Consider the following 24,692-nt stretch of genomic DNA (forward strand, 5'->3'; position numbering starts at 1 on the left):
AAGTATTTGATTCAAATATTGGTATGCTGAATGAGTCGTGGATAAATCACATGGGCCATGCCTGAGATAAGTGTCTGATTGGCCATCTCTAGTATGAACTGTACCAAAGGAAAGCAAGTGTTAGGATTCAAATTCTCATGGGTATGTTCCTCTAACACTGAGCCTTCATCATCCCTGCTTTCACCTCCATGGGAAGATCGAGTTCTACAGCAATCAGAATCTGACGCATCAGCCCCTGCACTGCTTGTGATCCCTTCCTCATCATTTGATGTGCCAACCCAGCACATGACAAACTCCACCATGGGTTTGGGAAAGAGGGAGTGCACCAGTCTCACTGGCTGTGGCAAGCTGTTGATCTGGTCGATGTTTCTAAGCTTGAAATCCTCCACCCGCTCACTAATGGCCATTACTTCCCTGTGAAAAGTGGATCCTAGCCACTTGGCCACAGCACACAAGAAAGTGTCACCATTACCATGGCAATCACCATCTGGACTTCCCCCGACAGTGTCTTCTGGCCTGTTCCAATGATGCGAAGACACTGCATTCATCATCCCACACAGCACTGCCAATTCCCTGTCTGTCATCAAACACATTCGCTCCCCAAATTTCTCCAGTGCAGTCACTAGCTCCCGACCAAACATTATCCTCTCCCTGCACCCCACCTGGGTAGCAGAACCTTGCAGTCTCCTTTCGAGCAAATGACACCAGCATTTAGTCCTGTCAAAGACCGGTGGACAAGGTTCCTCATCTGTGGAAACCTCTTCTGTGTGGTGGACGGATAAATTTGAAGCATATTTCCCCTGCATCTGCTGCTGGCATGGCCTATCGTCGACACAGTCTGTTCTGGGATCACTGCTCTCAATTAGATTGTCCTTCTCAAAATCTGCCAGTGTTCTCTTCTTGCTTGGCACGTTGTCATGGAGTACAATTGTGTAATGCCTCTTCTGTGACAGAGATATATCTCTTAAGCCTTTTTGCCCCTCAGCATCATGCAGTTGAGAATGAATAGTGTTTTCCACCATCCCTGCCTGTTTGTCCATACCTCCAGACTCTGTAGATAATTCAGCTGTGCATCTGCTGTGCGATGGGTGGATGGATTTGACTGTGATGCTCAGAGGCAAAAGTGAAGCATTGTGTCTTTTTCTCCATAAGTCCTGTGAAGAAAGTAGGGATAATTATACGATAATCACTGCAGAAAGACTTAGCTTTCCCACTATACTTAGTCTACGAAGACCAAATTGTAGTTTGATAATTTCATGGTTTGATAATCTACCATTCATAGTAGAGAACAAGATGTCCCTACATACCTGTACAATAAAAGAATGCATACAAAGTAAAAGGGATTCAGTGAGACATGAATACTGCTAAGTCATGCACAAGGAATTTATAATCCAGTTCAATTCCGAGGTGTCAATTCTTCTAGATAAATCCTTGCAGTTGATAAAACTTGGGTTTGGAACATTTCACTTGGGCAATGGGAATGTGATATGATGTCTGTTTTAGATACACATGAAAGGACAAAAAAGGAAGGCTCAGAGTCTAGATTACTAAATTCTTGGATAGAAAAGAAAATGGGACATTAGGTCTGAGATTAAAGATGATTTTAAAAGGGAAATCCCCCTGATAAAAAAAGCACCATCAACGCTTTCTCATATAAGCTGTGAAAAGCCCCTGATCAACTGCACCTGTGTGTGTACTGAGTGTTACTTTGCATCTGGTTAAAGGAACTCTGTTTGATTTAAATCAATTACACATGGCAAGAAAATCACAATAGACTCAGTTCATGAATTCACGCAGCCCCACTCTGCAATTTCAATGACACAGCTCAAAGTCTCCAGTTTGAGGTGGAAATCTGTATTGTTGACAAACCTGTAAAGTGTCCATAATCATAATCTGATGGTCTGAGGAATGGAACTCAAAGGTCACCTTTACTACACCCTGGATGCTATAGAACCACACACCCCGACTTATGCCATGGAGTCCGCTTACTTTGGTACCTGCAAGGAACATAAATGTCATCACATGATCTTTAATTCACTTGCTTGTTTTTCTTTCTGTTTTAAGTGATCTAGGTAAACCAGTACACAAACATTGGTAATGTAATCTTGCCTTGACCCTCTCTGGAATGATATGTTAATATAATGTACCATTAGCATCTGGTGCATTAATTGGAGGTGCTGATGGCGATGACTTTCAAGTGGGCTAAAGTTTCAACATTTCAGCATTGACTGTCCAGGAAACATACAAACACTGTATGTCACTAGATCAAAACGGGTTTTCCTACACGCAGAAATACATATACAAGAACAACTATTCATTGAGGCAAGGAAACAAATTGTTAACTACACTAATTAATTCTAAGTAACAATAAAAGTTATTAAAACTACAGGCTAAGTTTGATGCCATTTACTTAAATGTTAGCATCCTAACTGATTATACAGTGAACAGTGTGAAGTTTACCACTCACCTGAGGGGAACATAAGCTTAGTTGCCAGTCCAAGTTTGCTGTACCTAGCATGAATTCTTGGCTGGTTGTCTGGAGTAATGGCTGTTCCATTCAGTACATCAGTTGCCAAAAACAGAGGGGTTCCTTTTTGCAGGTCCTGGAAATTAAAGTTTTTCACATACAGTCATAGATTATATTTATAGGTATATTCAAAGTCAATATTTGATGCATGTAAAGGAGATAAAGCATGTAATACATTTTCTGTTAGTCTACCTTTGAATATACTGGAGTAGATGGATCTCCTCGTTATTTTTGCCCAATGAATTAGATCATAATAATCATAGGTGCTGTGCAGCGATAGAGCCAGCAGAGGTGTTAAAGGGATGGTACAGTAGGCCCTATTGGTGGAGATGAGAATTTGGCTTTTAACTTTTTGCGAGATACCAAGAAAACACTTATGATATAGTACAGAGCATACCATTATAAGAGGAATTCAAAGTTTATTTGATGAAAATCGGGTTTGGAATGACTGAAACATCCAAAAACAAAGTAAAACAAAGCGATCGTAATAAAGAGTGGGTCCCACTAGAATCGCACTTTTTTGGATATCTCAGCCATTTTAAAACCAATTTTCATCAAATAAAAGTTGAATTCCTCATAGAATTACATGCTATTTCATATTTCAGAAGAAATTTCTCATTATCTCACCAAAAAATGTTAGAAACCTGAAATTAGGTCTAGATCTCAACCAAAATTATATGATCCCTTTAACTACCCACATGTCACTAGCACTTGTTCGAACTTGTAAACTCCAGACTAGAAACTTCTCAAAACCTTCACGCCTTCCCGTTGATAATAAGAACTCATACTTAGGCGAGTTTTAGTCCGTTGCCTTCTCATCGCGCTATTTCTTCCCTACAAACGCTCCGCACTCACTCTATAACAAATAAACATTTATAAACGAGCTCACGAGATATTTACGGTGTGGGACTGAGCGTCTACTGTCTACTGCTACTGGAGTACACTGTAACTGTACTGCTGAACTACTCTAAAGTCCAAGCTAAGTATAGTTTCTGACAGAGAACAAAATATCACAAATATTTACTTCATGCGTTGACACTGTTTGATTTCCATTATCCAGGCTGAGGAATCTTATTTTCTTCGTTCTCAAAGAACACGATGGAAATGAGATGAAGTTCGCAGAGGTCATGTCGGTAACGGTGTGTTGCCTGCCCATCGCGCCCACAGAGTCCCGGTAGCGAGTCCCCGGATCCCGGTGGCGGCGCATCCCAGCGCGGTGCTCTACTACTACTAGTCACTACGTAGGTACACGTACTCTAGGTAGCACGTGCACACACATGTTCCCACTTCCCTGCAACAGGCTGTGTATCTTCAGGATCTTACACCTGCGGCGTGTGCGGCGGTGGGGCACTGCATTTGCCATGTGTGTGTGTACATCCTGCGTACACTCGTCATGTCGTCCACACTTGCCACAATCTGTCTCAGATTACGAGGCATTCGAGGATTCCCGAGGCTTCACAGACTCTATGATGCAAATAAACCGTCATTAGTATGTAGCGTGAGTAATCTTTATTTGTTGAAAGAATTCATGGGTAAATGATATTCACATTACATGTTCGAAAAACCTGAGTGGTGGAAATGAGCATTTCAACTAGCGTAGTCCCACAAACTTATATTTGTGTTTCGTAAACATTGAACCTTGAACCTGTGAATGATCATGACAACGAGTGGTTCACTGGAGCTGGAGGGAGCTGTACTGTGCTGTGAGCTGTGCAATGTGCTGTAGCAGGGTGCCTGTGGCGATGTAAGATCCGGTGCGTTTATATCCAGGGGGGTTCACAAAGCTGTTCTTAAAGTTAAGAAGGACTTAACTTAAGTGCGACTGGTGATCATGTCTTCATGTTCTTGTGCTGAATTATTGAGATTCTCTTGCCCTGGCTGTGGCTGTCTGTAATCTAGTGTAAATTTATACATCTACGAACCTGAAATTTAAATCTTCAAAATATATGGCTATTGCTTAAGTGCTTGGCCTATGCTCTACTCCGTAATGTAAAATTTAGTAAAAATACAGTGGTTAACTTTCTTTGTATCAGCGAATTTAAAATGTCAAGTTGTGCCTGGTTTTAAGTTTTTTGTTTGTTTGTTTTCTTTCGTTTTGCTCCTACTGCCACAACATGACATTTATATTAAAAAGGACAATATTCTTGTTCTCTATTATGGATCCGTTTGCAGTTAAAGAATGTTCTCTTTTTTCCATGTTACATAGAACCTATAACGTAAGCTGCCCACGATTCAACCACAACGCCGTCCAAAATTTGACTTCCTCCTATGAATATACTGTACATGCAGAAACCTATGTGCTTTTGCTCAGTCTGAACTGTGGCATGGGTTTTGAACCTTGCTGTGGATGCTGACACATTAAGTAATTGTAATGTTAGGCCCGTGAGTGTGAGGATGGAATTAGAGGTTGAAATGTAAACAGACTTGATTGTGTGTACATGGTTTTATGTTTGTGTGTGTTTGTGGATGTGTGGGTGTGTGTAAATGCAAATCCTGTATCATAGGATAGATGTGACAACTTCCCGTGTATTTATTGCCTCTCCATTGACATAATGGTTCGGCAGATATCGACTAGCTGTGTACGGCATGATGACACTGGCCTGAAAACAGACTCCGAGATGTCATGGGTGCGCAGGATCCTGCAGGGGAGTGGGCCGAGTGCAGACGTTGATGAGACGGGGCTGGAGGAGGAAGTGGTGGAGGTAGAACCAAGATACATGGAGATCCTTCAGGAGACTCCATCGGACTTTATTTCTTGGTATGCCCAAGTTTTTCTCTAACTGATTCTTATTTACTGACAGTGCCAGTTTCTCTTTGCCTGGGCTCATTATGGTCAATTTTATCCCGAGGTTGATAATCACCCCAGTACAAAGCACGTTGAATGTAGTTCGTTTGTTTGGTTTTTTTTGATCAACTTTATAAAGTAGCAAGCACTGACATTTTTCTGTAGATGAACAAAATGCGAGTGAGATAATGCATAAAATGTAGACCTTTGTGTGCTACAGCTGTATGTATTCTATCAGGTGATGGATGAGCAGTCCTGTTATTTGGTGACAAATGTTGAAATAATTATACCCCCGCCAAATGAAGTTTGAAGAGGGTATATAGAAATCAGCGGACGGTCGGGCGGTCGGTCGGGCAGTCGGGCGGTCGGGCGGTCGGTCCGTTGCAAATCTTGCGTCGCGAACTACTTCCTCAGTTTTCAACCGATTCCCATAAAACTTGGCACAGATGTGTGCCTTGGGTTGTAGATGTGCAAGACGTATTTTTTGACAGTACCCAAAAGTACGTTGCCATGGTAACGGCATATTATGGGCAAAAATGGGTACAAATCTTGCGTCGCGAACTCCTCCCACAGTTTTTGATCAATTTTTATGAAATTAGGTACAGATGTTCATCTGAATATGTTAATGTGCAAGACACATATTTCCGCAGTGGCAAAAAGTGCGTTGCCATGGTAACGGCATGTAAAATATAGGGCAAAATGCTTCATGGCAAAACTGCTTCATCAGTGTTCTTCCAATTCTCATGGAATTCATATTGAATGTTTGTCTTAGGATATAGGTCAGCATGACACATTTCTTGACAGTGACAAAAAGTATGTTGCCATGGTAACAGCTCACATATTATGAGCCAAAATGATGGAAAATTTTGTGTTGCAAACTACTTCCTCAGTTTTTGCCCAATTTCCATGAAACTTGGTACAGATGTGTGCCTTTGGTTGTAGATGTGCAAGACGCATTTTTCGACAGTACCCGAAAGTACGTTGCCATGGTAACGGCATATTAATGGCAGAAGATCAAGGAAAGATCTTGCGGATTTAACTACTTCCTCAGTTTTTTGACCAAAGCTTATGAAATGTTGTTTTGACCAAAGCTTATGAAATGTTGTTTGGCGGGGGTATAACCAGTCGCTGTAGCGACATTTTTTGCGAGTGAGATAATGCATAAAATGTAGACCTTTGTGTGCTACAGCTGTATGTATTCTATCAGGTGATGGATGAGCAGTCCTGTTATTTGGTGACAAATGTTGAAATAATTAAATCAGGTACCGTAAACTGGGGGGACATTGGACAGGCGGGTGACTTTGGACAGTTCAGAAAAAAAAGATTGTTTCACTTACATTTTTTTTGCTGTTGGTTTTTCTGAAAATATTTTTGTATGTTATGAAAGGGGGATATGTGAATATTTGAATGACTGCACTTCTCTTGTATATTGCATTACCTTACATGTTTTGGGGGCTTTTTTTTGCAGGGTCCATGGAATGCTTGAATTTTGTGGCCGTCGAACTTTTGGTACTCTAGGAATACAGAAGTATGGAAGCTCAAGCCTATTTGTTGGATAGTGAACATGAAGTGGTCATGAACCCACCTATAAACTCAGGATACCTGACCACCCTTACAAATTTCAAAATAGGTCAGGTCCAATTTCACCCCTGGATTTGGGGTCACTTACGGGGTGACTTTGGACACCAAAGAAGTACCAAATGTTCGACGGCTGCGCGATGTTTTTTCTTTCTTTTACAGATGAGATAGTTAGTTAGGATGGGGAGATCATATAAAAGATGGTCTGGGTCAAGAGACTTTAGAAACTTTTCAGAAGAAAGCATGGAAGATGCTGTGAAAGTTTGCAAAAATGGAATATCGATCAGGAAAGCATGTGCAGAATTTAACGTTAAAAGAGGGACTTTGTGTAAGTTGCAATCGGCACACAGGCACACAAGATTTCCAGTAGACATTGGTTTTCATTTAGTGAACCTAGGTCCAAGAATTTAAGCAAATATTTCCTGTAGTTGGTTTTACTTTTGTGATTCCTAGGGCCAAGAAAACCTTGTATTTCCAATACACATTGGTTATACTTTTGTGATAACTATAGGGCCAAGAAAAGCCTTGTGTTTCCAGTAGACATAATCTTGTTCTTTCTTTCCAAATGCATTAAAAAAAATAACAATGTGCTATTTTGCAAACATTTCAAACTTACCTAAAGTTGCAATGAACAAAATTCAGAAGGAAATTATGAAATTTTCTTGTAGAACTACATGTACATACCCCGGTACTTTAATCTGGCCAACCTCATGTGTACATGTACATGCATTTCTTGGGGTAAGACCCCAAATCATTCTTTAAAATGACTGGAAAGTGATTCATGACCCATTTAAATAGTAAATTAGCATCTGTAGAATTGGACAACTCAATGATGGTACATGTACAGTACCTCACTTATCCATGTGATCAAACTTGCTGACTATCCTAATTGCAATTAGCATCTGTAGAATTGGACAACTCAATGATGGTACATGTACAGTACCTCACTTATCCATGTGATCAAACTTGCTGACTATCCTAATTGCAAATATTAGCAAATATTTCCTGTAGTTGGTTTTACTTTTGTGATTCCTAGGGCCAAGAAAACCTTGTATTTCCAATACACATTGGTTATACTTTTGTGATAACTATAGGGCCAAGAAAAGCCTTGTGTTTCCAGTAGACACAATCTTGTTCTTTCTTTCCAAATGCATTAAAAAAAATAACAATGTGCTATTTTGCAAACATTTCAAACTTACCTAAAGTTGCAATGAACAAAATTCAGAAGGAAATTATGAAATTTTCTTGTAGAACTACATGTACATACCCCGGTACTTTAATCTGGCCAACCTCATGTGTACATGTACATGCATTTCTTGGGGTAAAACCCCAAATCATTCTTTAAAATGACTGGAAAGTGATTCATGACCCATTTAAATAGTAAATTAGCATCTGTAGAATTGGACAACTCAATGATGGTACATGTACAGTACCTCACTTATCCATGTGATCAAACTTGCTGACTATCCTAATTGCAAGAAAATTCATGCAGTGCCTTGTTTAAGTAGCATCCTTTTTCATTTTTGTTCAAAACTATTATGAATATTTAGGTTTATCGAAAATTCAGATTTTCAAATGTAGGGGTACCAGTAATTCTATTACTAGTATCTTGAAAAAATTGTGCAACCAAATATCTGTGAATGCCTCTTTAAAGTTGAATTCTTCACATGTTCATTACTGCAGAATTTTGCTTCTAAAAACCACCATACACCATGTATAAATCATTCATGTGTATTTTGTATACTTGCTGGTTGTTAAGAAACATTTCAACATGTTCGGGTTGTTAAAACTTTTTCCAAAACTTGTTATGAAACATTTATACATGTTAGAATTGTTAAACCTTAAAAAAAAAAAACTTGTTAGTAGTGTAAACTCCCCCCATAGGGAGTTTATCCTTGGACAAACAACAATCCTGCAGGGTATATTAACAAGGTTTATATGGTTGTCCAAAGTTGCCCCGAACCCCGGGGGCACTTTGGACAAACTTTAACCCAAAAAAATTAACATGAAATAGAAAAAACTGAAGAAGTCTCTATATGGCATGATATCCTCTTTATTAGTACTTGTTAACCCCCACATTAACCCCAGAATTCCTTTGTTCTTAATGAAGATATCAATAGAAATAGTTCAAATTTGTCCAAAGCCACCCCGGTTTACGGTACTGTACGAGCTGAAATTTTTGCTGTGGTTTTATTTTCGCGACTTTAGCGAATTGCCTTTGAACCGCAAAAATAACAACACGCGAAACTAACAACGCGCGAATAACTAAGTTCAGTTAGACCCTCGCAACCTCAAAGTTAACAACACGCAAAAATCATTTTATCATTAGCTTTGAAATTTCAGTAGATGATAGACAAAACATATAGAGAACAGAATTATGCCAAAAACAGAAATCCGATTGTTTTGACCAATTTTGATGATGTGACTTCAAATTCAATTTTCTCGGCTCAGCCATCAGCGACTTAAGGATCCTTTTGTTGTAGCGGGTCACATATATACAGTCAGCTCTGCATATCTCAACAGCGCATGTATGTTGAATAATCGGCTAAGTCAATGAAAATACAGAGTCCCAATTTACATTTATAGCCTGTGTCATATCATACCAACGTATACACAGAAGAAGAGTATCATCAGGATCGACTTACTTGGAGTTGATTTTATATATTCCAGAGAGATGGAGATAAAAACATTAGGAAGTTCAGATGAGTTTATTGAAGTAAACTGCTTTGGAAATTATTACTATGATTAATTGTTCCATATGTGTGTTTGTGTGTGTGTGTATATGTGTGCATGTGTGTGCATGCTTTTGTGTAAGGAAATAATGGTTCAGTAAATAGTTGTACCTAAGAAGCAACTCATCTTTCATGTCACATTTCCAGCTCTGTACCATTGTTCAATCATTGAGTTTTGTGCCACCATCTTTGTCATGTTCTTTGAACAGTCCCGAAACAAGAAGGATGAACTATTCTCCCCCTGCTGACCTTGAAGATGCTCTAGAGGAAATGACCCTTCAGTTGACAACGGACACTGACCCAGTCAACTGGAAGGAAGTCTCTCTGGACGACGCCCTCCTCAAGTACCAGGTGACAATAATTCAAAGTGATAGCACCCTGCAAGAGTTTGTCTATGATTAGCGTATAGTGACATGCTGTGGGGTGTTTCAGTTTTGTTCAGTGTGCATGCACATGTGTTTGCATCTGTGTATGCATCCACGTACATTAACAAGAGTGCATGTGTCTACTGGGGGTTGCAAGCAATCCTGTTGAAAGAAACAATTTTGAGAGGGGTACAACAATGTTTTAGGTATATTTAAAAGTAATGATGATATGTGATTTATGCTGATAAATTTGCTGTAAAATGCATTCGATTTCAAAACTTCCCAAGAGTGATATGGGCAAGCAAAGGAGAAACTATCCTCCCCCACTCCCCCCAAAAAAATTGAAAACAAAGCTTTAAAACTGCCCAAGAGTGACACTCATCATGCAAGCAAGTGAGAAACTTTGTCCCTGGCCTCCCCCTCCCCCCCCCCCCCAAAAAAATAGTGACATCAAAGCTTGGTATCAGGTGTCTAAACATCTCCTGCTTTGATTCTTCAAAACTTCTCTGCAGCTCCTGTCAAACTGCAGCCAGGCGTTCAAACACTCCGTCCCGAGCTACCGCCTGAGGGGGATGAAGACGGTCAGCGATGTCCTGCGGTTTTACCAGACCCCCATCAAAGACAAGACGGTATTTGACGAGTTCAGCACCAAGGACCTGCCCCCAAATCTGCGCATACAGTGGGACTACAATGACTCCAAACTGGAAGTGTACGAGGATTATTTGGAATATGTCAAGAAAAAGAGAAGCAGGAAACCACCAGAGTGGCCTTTCAGGACCTCGCAATAAAGAGGCGATCACAAACTGTGAATGGACTTCTCCAAGATTTGTCGATGAGAAAGTGGATGGCAGCAATTCTGTGCTTTCTGGATGACAAGTAACTGTCATTTTGAGTAAAGGCCAGCTTCTGTAAAAGACATGAAGAACATCTGCAGTTTATTCATTGGCATTCTTATCGTTTGTGTGTGTGTGTGTTTTTTTTTTTTTTGGGGGGGGGGGGGGTTGTGCTTCCTTCAATTTCATAGTCTGTGGGGAGGTTTTGAAAATTGAAATGATGCGATTGACTTAGGTTATTCACTGAGCAATCAAATATTAAGAAGCCCTTTCATTCATGCAGTTGCTTCAAGGCTGATGTCATTGGCCTGCGATTCATGATAGGCTTAAAGGGATGGTATAGTCTTGGTGGAGATGAGGATTGGGGATTAACTTTTTGCGAGATACCAAGAAACCACTTATGAAAAAATACCGAGCATATCATTATAAGAGGAATTCAAAGTTTATTAGATGAAATTGGTTTTGGAATTGCTGAGACGTCCAAAAACAAAGTAAAACAAAGTGATCCGAACAAAAGTTGGGTCCCGGCTTTCATGTACAACAATGTATTAAGACTGCACTGTTTTGTATATCTCAGCCATTTCAAAACCAATTTTTATCAAATAAATGTTGAATCCCTCTTGGAAGTACATGCTCTCTCAGATTTCACGAAAGGGTTCTCATTATCTCACCAAAAAATGTAGAAACCGGAAGTTAGGACTCAACCAAAACTATGCTATCCCTTTGCAAATGAAATCACTTCTGACCCTCAAAATAAATAGTGTTCTAATTACTACTCCTTTTCTGGTCCAAAACATTTCCTATGCATGTGTCTTGTGATATTGTGCAGAAATTCTTCACTTGCTAGATCATTACTCTACATGTAATGATACTACTACAGTAACTTGAGAACCGTCTATGGTAGCCAAATGATGTATGGTATATGTAAGGTTGCATTCAGAAACCGAAAACAGTTTGTGTGGATTAGAAATAATAGATGTACATTTATAAACATACAATGTATGTGGAGGGAAGTGAAGAGATCTACTTGTAGCCAGTCATACTTCTGAACATTGTTTCATTGACTGTTTTTATTTCAATCCTGTGAATAAATTCACTTTGTGGAAATAAATATTTATAAAACAAATGAGTCTACAATGTAGCGCGATGATATCTGGCTTCACCTCAATCCCCCCAAACTCAACTGCACACAATGACAAGCATGCACGCTCTCAAAAGGATCAATGTCACAAAACAGAGGGTTGAAATTTGTACATTTGGAGGCTGCTTATGCCAATGAATTACTTTTAGTTCAGTATAGTGCATGACCTTTGACCTTTTTAAATTTTTTTCAGGGCTCAACAATTAAAGTTACAAACATTTTCACAGAATGCTTTTTGGCAGCAGGATAATTTACACGTGATAAATTTAAGTGAGAGATCCTTGTGTGCTGTATTGAAGTCGCAACATAAAATATACTATACAAACTCTATAACCTTTGCGAGGAAGATAAACTTCAACTGTAATAATGAGTATTCCATGGGTGATTTTTTTTTTATTCCCCACCCCAAGTGTTATACACGCATCTTAAGATGCAGATTGCAAATAATCAGCACTGAAGACATACAGGTGAACATTTGTTGAGATATGCTGCACGAAATGCATGTACAATTTATGCGTGGGAATGTGTGAGTTTGTACACGAAAAACTAACAAGGTGCAAGCTAAAGCAACTCTCCAAAGACATCATATGTTTATTCAATCCATTTACATGATAACGTGCAGATACCTTCCATGGTAATGTGTAGGATACACGGAGTGACCTCATCAATTCAGCAGAGACAACTACATGTACAGTTTGGAGTTGGGACTACAGTATTGTCAGTGGGGAATTTACTGTAATCCAAAACTCTGCAAAAGGTGTGCCGACTTAACACCATTCTTCTCTTATCATCTCTCCTTATTACATCATGGGATCCCACATAATTCAAAAGAACGATTCAAATTTAGTTACAGTGATGATTAGTTGAAGCATTTTGATGTAGGAAATTTATACTGTTGGGTCAGGTTTCACCAATTGTATCCTGCGACTTTTCGCAGGTGGCCCATTAACAAATGGTGGTAAATTTTTCATTAAAGTGTGCATACACAGCTGTTACTTGATCTCTGATAACCACAATGCAGATTTGGGCCAGTGATGTAACTTGCATCGCAGCAGCACTTGCAGGCAAATCCCATTGTAATGAATACAGATACAGCTAGGCATTTTATTGTTACATAAAGATTTTCCTTGTGTGTATGTCTAAACATCTGTGTCCATGGCACACCCTCCACAACTCCATATTGTAGAGTAATCTTATTTGGGTATAAGTGTTTCACAATCTTGTTTAAAAGAGGATTATATAATGGCAAAATAGTCACTGTTAACCTGATTATCATTTTTATCATCGAGGGATTCATGATACATGAATGTAGATTCATCACTAATGGACATGCATATACATGTTGTACATGTTGTGCACAAACAAACAAACAAACAAACAAACATGTCACATTTCATATGCTCACAGCACACACTGGGTGTGTACTGTACGAGGGTGTATGTTTCACTCCCAATTGTATGCAGTGCAGTCAGTTGACCTAAATGTGAATTTATCTACTACAGTCAATTTCATCAGAGGGAGATGCGATTCCAAAGGGTCTTGAGAATAAGCTTCAACTTTGCCAATCTTTCCACTTAACACAATGTCATGAGCACATTTTTCACAGTTTGGTCTTAAAATGCACTTGGAAATGAGGCAAATTTGACTCATACAGAGTCAATTGTATACATACTGTATTATTTACAAAATTACCATCTTACCTTTCACACATGAATACACTAACAAGATTGTTCCATTAACAGTTAGGGCTTTACTTGAGGCAACAGTACCTAGCCCAGTCCACATTCGTACCTTGTATACTTATGCCGAACATTATGGATGTCCATTGTAATGACATTTTGCATTTCCCAGTTGGTCATTGCATCACAGTCACCTGTACAATGAGTAAGTACGCCAGGGGGTTCTAATTAAAGCACAGCTCCATGGCTCTGATGGAGGTATTGTGACAAATTAAAATTCCGTCTTACAGATTTTGTTAAATCTTTCCCAAGTGATGAAGCTTATTCTATGACTACAGGACTAGCGCAATGACTCTTCTATGAGAGGCACTGCCATATCAGTGTCTAATAGGGCCTTTAAACGCAGTCTTTGGAAGATACATACCAAGTGCTGCATTACAAGGCATATCATGAAAACTAGAGAAGCACTCTCAGAGTGCAGACCTCTGCCATGCAGGTTTTTCCACCACTTATTTTGTTCTTCCAGAGATATCCACTCATACATGCATGCTGTATGACAATACCCCACTCTCCCCATACAGAAGCCTTTTGTTACATCACCAACGCTCAGCTGCGCGGCGCCTTGTCCTAGCCCTAGCTAAACTAGAGCACGCACTTTAGTGCGCATATGCAAACCTCAAATTCGCGCAGCTTGAACTCCCAAGTTTATTGACCCTACCTGCCAAAATACAGTATTGAAAATCCTTCATAAAATCCATTGAAATTCCTGGATCACTACAAAAATTTAATCATCTGTTACTTGTGTCATTCTTACCCTTCCCTGTGAGTTTCGTCCAAATCCGTTCCCAACTTTTGGAGTTATTTTGCACACGGACAAACAAACCAACAAACCAATGCCAATGAAAACATAACCTCCCGTGGCAGAGGTAATAATAAGACATGATGGTCCATGCCTTCACCTGCTGACTTTCCATCCATCAGTTACTGGTGGTACGCAGATTCCAACCAAAAGGCTCAAAATTATTGAGCATCCAGTCTGTACTTTTCTCGTATCCATAGTCCAGTCAGGCCAAAGTATGGATCAACTTCTGCTCGGGAACCTCCACACCTCTGACCTTTGTGTAGACGCCACAACTCACAGACAGTCGTTATAATAGTGGTTTTGGCAGTCGCTGTCCATCTTTGGCCTTTGACCTTCATAAGTAGAGCTTGATGAGTTCGTCGCTGATACCAGAGGGGGTTAGGACACCGAGGTCGGTAAAGAGCAGAGTGATGAATGCTGGGGGAGTGTAGTCAATGAGTGGGTGTTCGTGGTTCAGGTCTGCGTTGTTCTTCATCTTTGATGCAGGATACTGAAGAGACAGCAACAGAAAGGAGGAGAGAGAGAGAGAGAGAAACCAATCAAAGATATACAAACATACAAACACAGATTTACTGGTACACATATTGCATGTGATCACACACGTAATTGACCAGAAGGATAAAACTGAACATGTCATACACACCTGTAGAAAAGACCAGACACGCACAAGCTAGCACACTCTTAAGTTATAAATCCATCTGTAAATCGAATAATTCTGTAACCTCCCCTACCCCCAGTGAAACAAGAACAATATGGGAGGTATGACATGCAAATCATCTCGTATGTCGTTTTCCCTATTAACTCGTTACCCATTGATTGCAGGTCGAGAGCATGAAATCACATTTACTCTCCTCTACCAACATTAGACTATTTAACCTAATCATACATTACAGCATTAAGACATCAACCCACTCTACTTTGAGTTCACTTCAATAGACTGCAACATCCAATACAGTGGACTCCCATTATAACGAAGTCCTCGGGACCGGCAATTTTCTTTTGTTATATCAAAATTTTTTGTTTTTTGGTATAACCAAACAAATAAACAATAATAAAAATAGTGAGGATAATTTTGCTGCCTGAATTTTTATTTTGTTGTAATTGGAATTTTGTTATAATTGTGTTTGTTATAATGGGAGTGCACTGTACCCTGAGGGCATGGTCCATTGATTTGCATGCCTCTAGATGCGAGTGGAATGCCTTCGTCCAACTACATGGATTCCTTCTATATAAGTCTTACAAGAAATCACATTGATGAAAACATTTAGGTGGAGGAGAGGACAAGCATAGAAAAATCCCCCTGAAGGTGGAGATGATGCACAGTTCCCGTGGACATCGACTATACCCACAGACTTGGGGTGGTAAAGCAATAATTTGCTGGTGACAGCTGATACAGAATACATCAGCAACAGAGAAGAACAGCATTACTGACATAAAATCTATAGTTCAAATTCATGCCCTTTTTCGTTGTAAACTTGTGACGATCCTCATTCGTCTATGCCCAAACATCTTCTGTTCACACTTCACCTCTCACTTATCTATGCCCCAGCACCTCCCCATCACTCCGGCTTCTGCAGTGAAAGGCAATAGCAAGCTTTAGATTTGTGGCGCGGACGTTTGAGACGAGTACGCTGGACGTTCTCCTTCTCCCCTTGTGTTGTGCTGAAAAGTCGCTTTAGATTACGCTGGGATGCAACATATAAAAAATAAAATGGCGCCCCCATATGATGGGTGCATGAAGTAGCTCTCCACATCATGAATTCAGCAGACGTATTTAAAACATAGCCCAGAACGCGTAGTAAACTCAGGCGACGCAAGCTATAAATAGATCAACTTGACGAGCGTTTTTGAGCATGCTCAGAACATTTTTTTTTCCCTCTGAATGTCCCCGTCGCGAAAATCTAAAGCTCCCTAATTTTCCTGGTCGCTTTACCTTGTACTCATCTGGTACGTCCTGTTGGTTCAGTGGGTAGATCATCCGCACAAACTTGAAACTCTCTGCCACCACGTAGACTGGCTTGTTTGCCACTTTGGCACAGGTGGCAATCTGGTATGTGCCAATCTATTGATGAAGCACAAAGCAACAAAATAAAAAATGCAATGTGGCAGCACTGCAAACTTGTGTTCTCCAGGACAGAAAAAAACCCCAACTGAACATACATGTATTATCAAATAATCATGAGTGCCTCTAACATTCTAGAACAGTAGTGATGAATTATGACAGAATTACGAAATAACATCTTAGTAAAGCATCTTGGCATGTAGTTGCCAGTATACATTACTTGCCTTTCTCCAAAGCCTGTACTCTGTTGCTCCTTGTCTTAATTGAAAAAGCTTTTTTTTTTTTACAATAATTTTGTCACTTATTTCATGAACTAAACTTCCAGAGAGAAGCGAGATAGACAGATAGAGAGTTAACATCCACATTTATAGGCTGTAAGTGTTCGGAAGATTCTATTCTCATGAAAAATTTTGAATTAAACCACATCTAATGACAACATAATTGAATGCCTTTATACAATATGCATAACACAATATAAGCATTTTGTTCCAGTCATATCTGAATGAAGTTATGTTTTAGAAATAGATAGATTTTAAACTTCTCATGCTTGTGGCAATATGTAGGAAGAATGTGGACAAATTCAGTGGTACTGAACAGAATACAAAACATGATACAGTGTAAAAATGAAGATGAAGTTCATGAAAACCTCACTGATATTTCAAGAGTACATGTAACAACTCATTTGACAGCAATGATTAGAATGCACAAGGAAAAAATAGAAAAAGGAGAAAAATATTGATGTCTAACAAACCTTATTGATGATGCCTCCACTTTCAACGATTCCTTCAGCTCCCATGATAACAAGGTCTACCCTTTCCATTAGGTACCTGCAGAGAAAGGAATTTATGCTGATGAATCTGGTATAAAGGGGATACAGAAAAGAACCACTTATTTCATGCACCCAATCTTGGGCATCTCTCATGCTAACCAACAGATGACATGCAGTTTTATAACCATCATGGTCTGAAACATTGATATTCATGTGATGAACCTAAGCTGTATTTGGTGGAATTCCATGAAACTTGCTACTAGAATTAAGTATGCCTAAACAGTAAGCTGGTAACATTCAGGGGTAGGTGTGGGAAGTGGTTCTCGTCAATGGTTTGAAGAGATGTTCCTGATGTGTGGTGAAAATTTGATTATTTGCAAAAAAAAAAAAAAAAATGCAGGCAATACTCATTGCTAGGATTTAAAAGCATAAAACACTTACCCTGCTGCTGAATCAAGAATAATCACTGTGGGAATTCCAAGATCCTGGAGTTCCTTGGCCATCTTCAGGCTGGGGATGTCAAACAAAAATTGACTGAATTTGTGTGCGTGAAACAAATTTACAATTTCTCCAAGAGTTTTCGCAAACTTTGAACTGTCCATTTATACAGTATTTGTGCCACAGTAGCATGCTGAATCAGCTATAGTAAAAGTCTACATTAAGTACGAATGATACTATTCCAATACAAAGATGATCCCAGCTGGTATCAAATTTGGGAGCAGAAATCTTGGGAATACTTCCAAAATTGCCTGGCCAAGAAAGTAGTTTTTGATGACATTGATTCCATTCATGATAAAACTATGTATTGATCCATGTTTAAGAAACTTTGCATGCATTCAAAAGAAAACAAATCTCAAGAATCCAAACATTTCACACAATCAAGCAAGTTGGTCTATCAGAGAACTGGAGAAGACAATACATTCTTTAGGACAAAGAATTCTGTTTGTAACATTAACATTATGTAGAACCAGGGCAGCAAAACAACTGAATAAACAAATTCATACTGTGGTCCATTGAGACTACAATGTACTCTATACATGTATTGACAAGATTTTGTTATATCAGGGTTCTTTTGAACCATGAGTCCACTGTGCTAACTCCCTGGAGTGTGACAATGTTTGCACTTACCCTGATTTGTCTGGACAGGACTCTGTGACATAAACATTGAACCTCTTCTTTGCCTTGGCAGCCTCAGATAAAACTTTCAACACCACCCTCGAATAGGAATGCGTCAAAACATTCTACAGGGGAAGAATAGAACAGGGGCGGGAGAACAGAACAAAAACATATCAAATGGGTGACAAATGTCAGGAAACAAATTGGACATCATCATTAGGTGATCCTTGTATCCTCACGGATCACCTTCAGTATCTGTACAAATTCTTTCTTTATTTCACATTTATTTTGTCTCTTTTGCTACAGTACAGACAGTGATAGCTCTAAAAAATCATGGTAGGCTACAAAAGTTTGCAACACATTGCAGAAACCTTGATAGGTTAAGTCATGATCAAAAGTACATACTTTGATGGTAGGAGAAGGAATCTAGAAATCAAGCACTTATAATGTGTAAATATCAATCACTTGCAAAAGTTTGGTTAGTCTATCACTTTCACTAACAGAAAGTGATTTTGTTCCTTCTCTCTGTTCCTCTTTATTGATGACATAAAAATTTATGTAAAATCTGAAAACTAATGTAGAAATACAGGACTATTTTCCCTTCATTGCTCCTCCTTGTATTCATCCTCACTATCTTTCTGCTTAATCTGTCTACGTTCGATTTTGTTTGATCCCATTTAGTTTCGCAAATTAATTAGAATAAATTGTAATGAACTGAAATGAAATGAAATGCATTCTGTTCTTATAAAATCATGAAAATAATGTACAATATAATCAAATAAAGTAAATGAAATCCACCTCTATGTCCATCTCTTACTCTGCTTATCTGTAAGAGTCCTCTTTACTTACTGCTCCATCTGTGATGAATGGATGACCAAGCTTAGCAATCTTGTCTCTTGATCCTGCAACCTTCTTCAAGTACAAGTTTCCTCTCTGAACCAGGATATTCTTGCATTCTGTGAAATCCTGGATATGCAGAAAAAAGGGGATACAAGCAATGGGGAAAGAGATCAATCACAAAGAAAGTAAATGAAATGGTGCATGAGAGGAAACAGACAGAAAAAAAAAACTAAGAAAGAATAAAAATACTCAAATTGTTCCATAGCATCATCAACCTCATACAGTGGAACCTCTATATAATAAAGAGGTTGGATATAACAAAACCCTCTACACATAACAAGGTTATTCTGCAGGTCCTAACTCTTTGTATTTCTTTGTTTTTATATCCTTGTTACAATGATGATATCCCTGTTTATCATTTACGCTGCTTGTAACAAAGAAATTTCTCAGATCTGTATTAAATGATAACTTGCCCAGACATTACCTGATGATTACTGCAAAGTCCTGTACCAGTGTTTCATACTAAACATGCATCACAATGAAAGATTAGCTTTCATCCCTAAATTCATATCTGTATCATTTGTATCAATGCCAACGTCCTATAGGAACAGCCAACCAGGAAGCTGGATTCTTGTCGTTACCATGACAAGTGCCATTAAGGCAAGAGTTGCTGTCACATCAACTTTTTTATGAAATGGGGACCTGTGCCAATGGAAATTTCCTATAAACTGGAAATTTAAAAAGTATACGTCTACAACTACATGAATGATCTAAATCTGAGAATGAGTGAATCTGAGTTCTAGTACTCTCAGGGAAAAATTGGAGACACCCCTCTACTACAAAAACTACAACACATCGCCGCAAAGGAGGTCGCCTTGCAAAAATTGCCATGGCAACGGGAGAAAGCGAGAGATGCTCATACCTGCTGATCCAGGGCTGCTAGCGTGATGAATCTGAGGAACAGCTCGCATCCGGACGAGATTGCCGTCACAGAGCTATCTGTTTCCATGAGCCACGTTATACAGTCCTTCAGCCCATCCCTCAGTCCTGCCAACGTCTCGGCTGAATGAATAGCAGACGGAAAGAGATATTTTTGCTCAGTAGGGGTAGCAGATTTTGTGTTGTTGTTTTTCTTTCTGCTTACCAGACAACTAGCAAATGACTGTGACTGGCAACAAAAGGCAAGAAAAAAATTGACTTAAGGGAATGACACCCAAATAAACATGTGGGTTGAGTGAATGCAGCAATTATATTAGAACACATCATCAGTGAAAGTTTGAAGAAAATCAGATAATCCATTCAAAAGTTATGAATTTTTAAAGTTTTGGTGCCGTCATCGCTGGATAAGAAGACGACTACAATTCATAATGTTGCATAAAATGGAAAACATTTCAAAGAAAATATAAAGATCAACATAATTTCACTTTTCTAGCACATTGCACAAGCACTTGACTTGATTCTTTCAGAAAGCAGGGAGAATAACATTATACTGGTTATCTTGGAATGACTAAAACTAAGACATTATTTTCTCACAGACACTTTATCCGTATCTAAACACAAACCTATGAACTGTTAGGAATATTTCTGTAAGCATTCAATTACGGGTTGACACACACAACACTATTAATACACCGTAGCTTTTGGAGTCGATATGCCAGGAGGTATTTTTGGCTGCACAATTTTGTCTTTACACTTTTTAACAGTCTTCTTTAAGTACAAATTGCTTGTGCATCTCCCTTTATTTCTCAAATTGAATGAATTTAATAGATACCTGCTCTTTTAAAAATTGGGACATTGTATTCAACCCCCCCCCCCCCCAAAAAAAAAGGAACAACTGAACACTCTGTGAGAAAACTGAAGAGCACCAACCTTGACTGATCTTGAGAAACTCTATCAGTGTGTTGATGGCAGCCACAGCTGGCGAGATATCTTGGTTGGTTGACATGTACTCTGTGAAGTACCTGACTGCATCTACAGAATGAATGATTATAGATAAAAAAACAGACACAACAGTGGTAAAGAGATACATTAATTTGCCTACAGGTTCCATACAGGCAAAAAGAAAAACAGAATGCAATGTCATCATGTAAGCTGTGTCTCTTTTCCATATGAGAACAACTGGCTTCTGCTTGGAGGTTCTATAAAGCAAGTACCGGGTAGGTTCGAATGGCATCATGGAACAGGTTCTGTTCAGAATCCCCCCGATATAGGCAGAAGTATGGTTATCATCAGATAATCACTAAGCTAAAAATTAATTGAAGTACACACAGAATTTACAGTGAAATCTCAAGAAGAGCATTATCAAACTGCATATATGCTTGCAATAGAATGGGGAGTTATTTTCTTTTGTTTTAACATTTTCATTGATGATATATGTACAAGACCCAAGGGGTACGGACCACTGGCCCGTGTAAAACAAGGAAATCCAGTGAGCGGCAAAATTTGGACAAAGTGGCAACGATGCATATGAGGGCACAAGTCTTGATATAGATGACATGAATGTAGGTAATAGTCTAACAGACATCCTCCAAGGAGTCTGAGGACCAATGCTTTGATACATGTACTTCCACTGCCATTTCAACATATACAGTGTATTCATTGCTTCAGATAGACAGTTGATGATGATGGTGATGATGATGATTTAAAACATTTATGCAGCACTATGCATCTGTAAAAAAAAAACAACAACAACAAACAAAAAACCCACAAAAACACAATAATAATAATAATAATAATAATAATAACTAGAAAAGCACCTGTAGAGTGCAGACCTCCGCCAAGCAGCTCATTCTTTTATTTCCACCGCATGCTGAAAATCGCCCCCAAGTCATTTCTCAATAACAAAAGCCTTTTGTTTGCATCATCTGCTTCCAGCTACTGTATATGCCATATATATTTCACAAATTCCCAATGATTTCATGAGTGGTTAAATCCGCGATTGTGGAGTCCTGTCCTGAACGGAGAAGTGTACTCATGTATGTCACATTCACATCCGGATCAAAGTAAATATTTTTGCATGTCTTTAATTTTGCGAATAGCACCTGACACGCGAAATTTGTGAAAATAAAAACCTCACGAAATATTCGGCGTGTACAGTAATGCGGCGCCACCCCCAAGCAGAGCATGCACTTTGCAGCGCGCATGCAAACCTCAAATATGCGCAGCTTGATCTCCCAAGTTCACTGACCCATCTGCAAGAAGATAAAAAATCCTTTAAAAATCCATCAAAATTCCTGGATCACAACCAAAATTTTATCATCCCTTCTTTGTGTCATTATCAACTTTTCCTGCAAGTTTCGTTCAAATCTGTCAGCAACTTTTTGAGTTATTTTGCAAACAGACAAACCAATGCCTATGATCACTTTTTACCTCCTCCTACCTTATCCAATTGGCAGAGCCAGAGGTAATAATGATAAGGATGATAATAATATAATGATATTCAAAGGCATCAAGCGCCCACATTAATATGTCACATATTATTCACAAAGTTGCTGAAAAAGATAGGTCTTTAGTTCAAATTTAATTGTATTTCAATCAAGATGTTGCAAGTGTCCCTGGTGTGGACTGAATACCCCACACCTACGTACTTTTAATGACAACTGGATGAACAGTTTGCAGGTCTAATTATCAAGAAGTGCATTGCGAAGTCAAACGTTGTATGGATAGACTAAGTCTAGTCCTAGTCTTTCATCACCCACCTGAGCATCTACTGTAAATTACTCTATATTAATTACAAACAAAAAAGAAGTGCAATTGCATAGATCTACATTTTATGTGCAACGACTGCAAGTCCAACACAGAAGTTCAGAACTTCGAACATTTAATAATCATAAATTACCTCAACTACGATCATTTTATTAAACCATCACCAATTGATCACACTATGCACAAAGATGTGCACTGATAGCCTTATAACATTTCGCTGTTTGTTTGCCAACATCCCAAATTTTGTGCATCTTATTAACAATTTACAACATTTTTTTTTTTTTTTTTTCTCAAAGCTGCAGAGCCAGCGCCAGGCAAGCCAGGCCTGCTAGCCAGCCAGGCCGAGATGATGCAATCTATGCAAAATGCAGTATGACTGCACAACTTTGCTAACATAATAAGCAGTATGTGGGACCGTCAACAGCTATCGGTCTTCCACACAAATTTATCTGTCATTGAGTTTTTACACGTTTTGCCGCAGAATATTGAATTTTAGCGTTATCGACCACAAACGTTGATATAAACGTCATACCTACCTTCTTTATTCATGGCTTGGTGCGAGTGATATCGTTAAATTCACGTAAAACGACAGCACATATGTGTAGAAATATGAGCGAGCGCCGACAGCTCCTAGTGGGTTATTGCATATTCATGATGTGTAATCTAATATTCAATAAATATTCAGATTATAGTATTCTGCACTCAACCACCAGCAGGAACCAAACGCACAAACCGACAGAAAAACAACGGCAAGAAAATATGAAATCAATTACAAAAGTTATGATTGAATTCAAATATCAACTGGATTGGGCTGTCAAAGTTGAGATACAATAGCATCAGCTCACAGCATTTGTCACATTTCGACTTACTAATCCTAGAACATTATTGGTCCAAGAGCATTAACTAATTAACCAACCAACTAACTAACTAACTAACCAACCAACCAACTGACTGACGAACGAATGAACAAACGAACAATCGAACGATCGAACGAACGAACGAGCGAACAAACGAACCAACCAACCAACTAACCAACCAACTAATTTAACCAACTAACTAACTAACCAACTATTAACTAACTAACTAACTAACTAACTAACTAACAAACAAACTAACTAACTAACCAACTTAACTAAATAGCTATTAAAACGCATTGTATTATTGTTGATGTTTGCAATCATTATCACATTTCAATATCTCCTATATTTGATATACCATTTCTTTCATTTCATTTGATATATATTTTCTATCAAATTACGTTTTCTGTACTTTAGAAACAGCGACAAACGCAAGGTGTTATGTTTTCTTCCGGTCAGGCTGCCATGGTGAGATATAAGCATATAAAAAAGAATCTGTTCTCTTTGCCACTTTTTTTTTTTCTAGTCTGCTAAAATATATATTAACCAGAATAGAAGTTGTATTTGTTTCCCATGGACCGTATATCTAAACTCTCAGTTTTATTCATTCATCCATTCATTCAATTATTTTTTCTCCATTTCCAGCAGAAAATATTGAAATTGAATCAATTAAGTAGAATCTTAAGCAAATTGAACATAATTTGCTGGAAAGTGATTATTTTATTTGATATGTTTATCAAATAATCTTGCATAAGGGGATCCCACCTCGATAAAGACATACATTAAAGGTACAGTTTACCTTTGGGAGCAGTAATTTAAAAAGAATGTTTGGGTTATCTCA

The 24,692-nt window shown here is 38.7% G+C and overlaps 3 protein-coding genes across 3 annotated transcripts; 1 reads left to right on the forward strand and 2 right to left on the reverse strand.

Annotated features, from left to right (window-relative positions):
• Positions 1–11: 11 nt before the first annotated feature.
• LOC139708798 (uncharacterized) lies at positions 12–3,734 on the reverse strand. The gene is made up of 4 exons (XM_071620747.1): positions 3,552–3,734; positions 2,468–2,603; positions 1,870–1,997; positions 12–1,154 (listed from the first exon to the last, which is right to left on the reverse strand). The coding sequence occupies exons 1-4, from the start codon at positions 3,732–3,734 to the stop codon at positions 12–14; spliced, it is 1,590 nt and encodes a 529-aa protein (XP_071476848.1).
• Positions 3,735–3,918: 184 nt separating this feature from the next.
• LOC139708799 (large ribosomal subunit protein mL50-like) lies at positions 3,919–10,775 on the forward strand. Its single transcript, XM_071620748.1, has 4 exons — positions 3,919–4,025; positions 5,092–5,285; positions 9,832–9,973; positions 10,500–10,775. Exons 1-4 carry the CDS (start codon positions 3,921–3,923, stop codon positions 10,773–10,775), a joined length of 717 nt encoding a protein of 238 aa, XP_071476849.1. The 5' UTR covers positions 3,919–3,920.
• A 3,721-nt stretch (positions 10,776–14,496) lies between these two features.
• LOC139708777 (translation initiation factor eIF2B subunit alpha-like) lies at positions 14,497–23,612 on the reverse strand. The gene is made up of 9 exons (XM_071620727.1): positions 23,531–23,612; positions 21,159–21,260; positions 20,212–20,351; positions 19,299–19,415; positions 18,462–18,574; positions 17,775–17,843; positions 17,316–17,391; positions 16,436–16,564; positions 14,497–14,992 (listed from the first exon to the last, which is right to left on the reverse strand). The coding sequence occupies exons 1-9, from the start codon at positions 23,541–23,543 to the stop codon at positions 14,837–14,839; spliced, it is 915 nt and encodes a 304-aa protein (XP_071476828.1). The 5' UTR covers positions 23,544–23,612; the 3' UTR covers positions 14,497–14,836.
• Positions 23,613–24,692: the final 1,080 nt, after the last annotated feature.

Source organism: Diadema antillarum, unplaced genomic scaffold (assembly GCF_040938485.1).
Source record: "Diadema antillarum isolate AM-2024a unplaced genomic scaffold, OU_Dant_1.0 seq00001373_RagTag, whole genome shotgun sequence".
NCBI lineage: Eukaryota > Metazoa > Echinodermata > Echinoidea > Diadematoida > Diadematidae > Diadema > Diadema antillarum.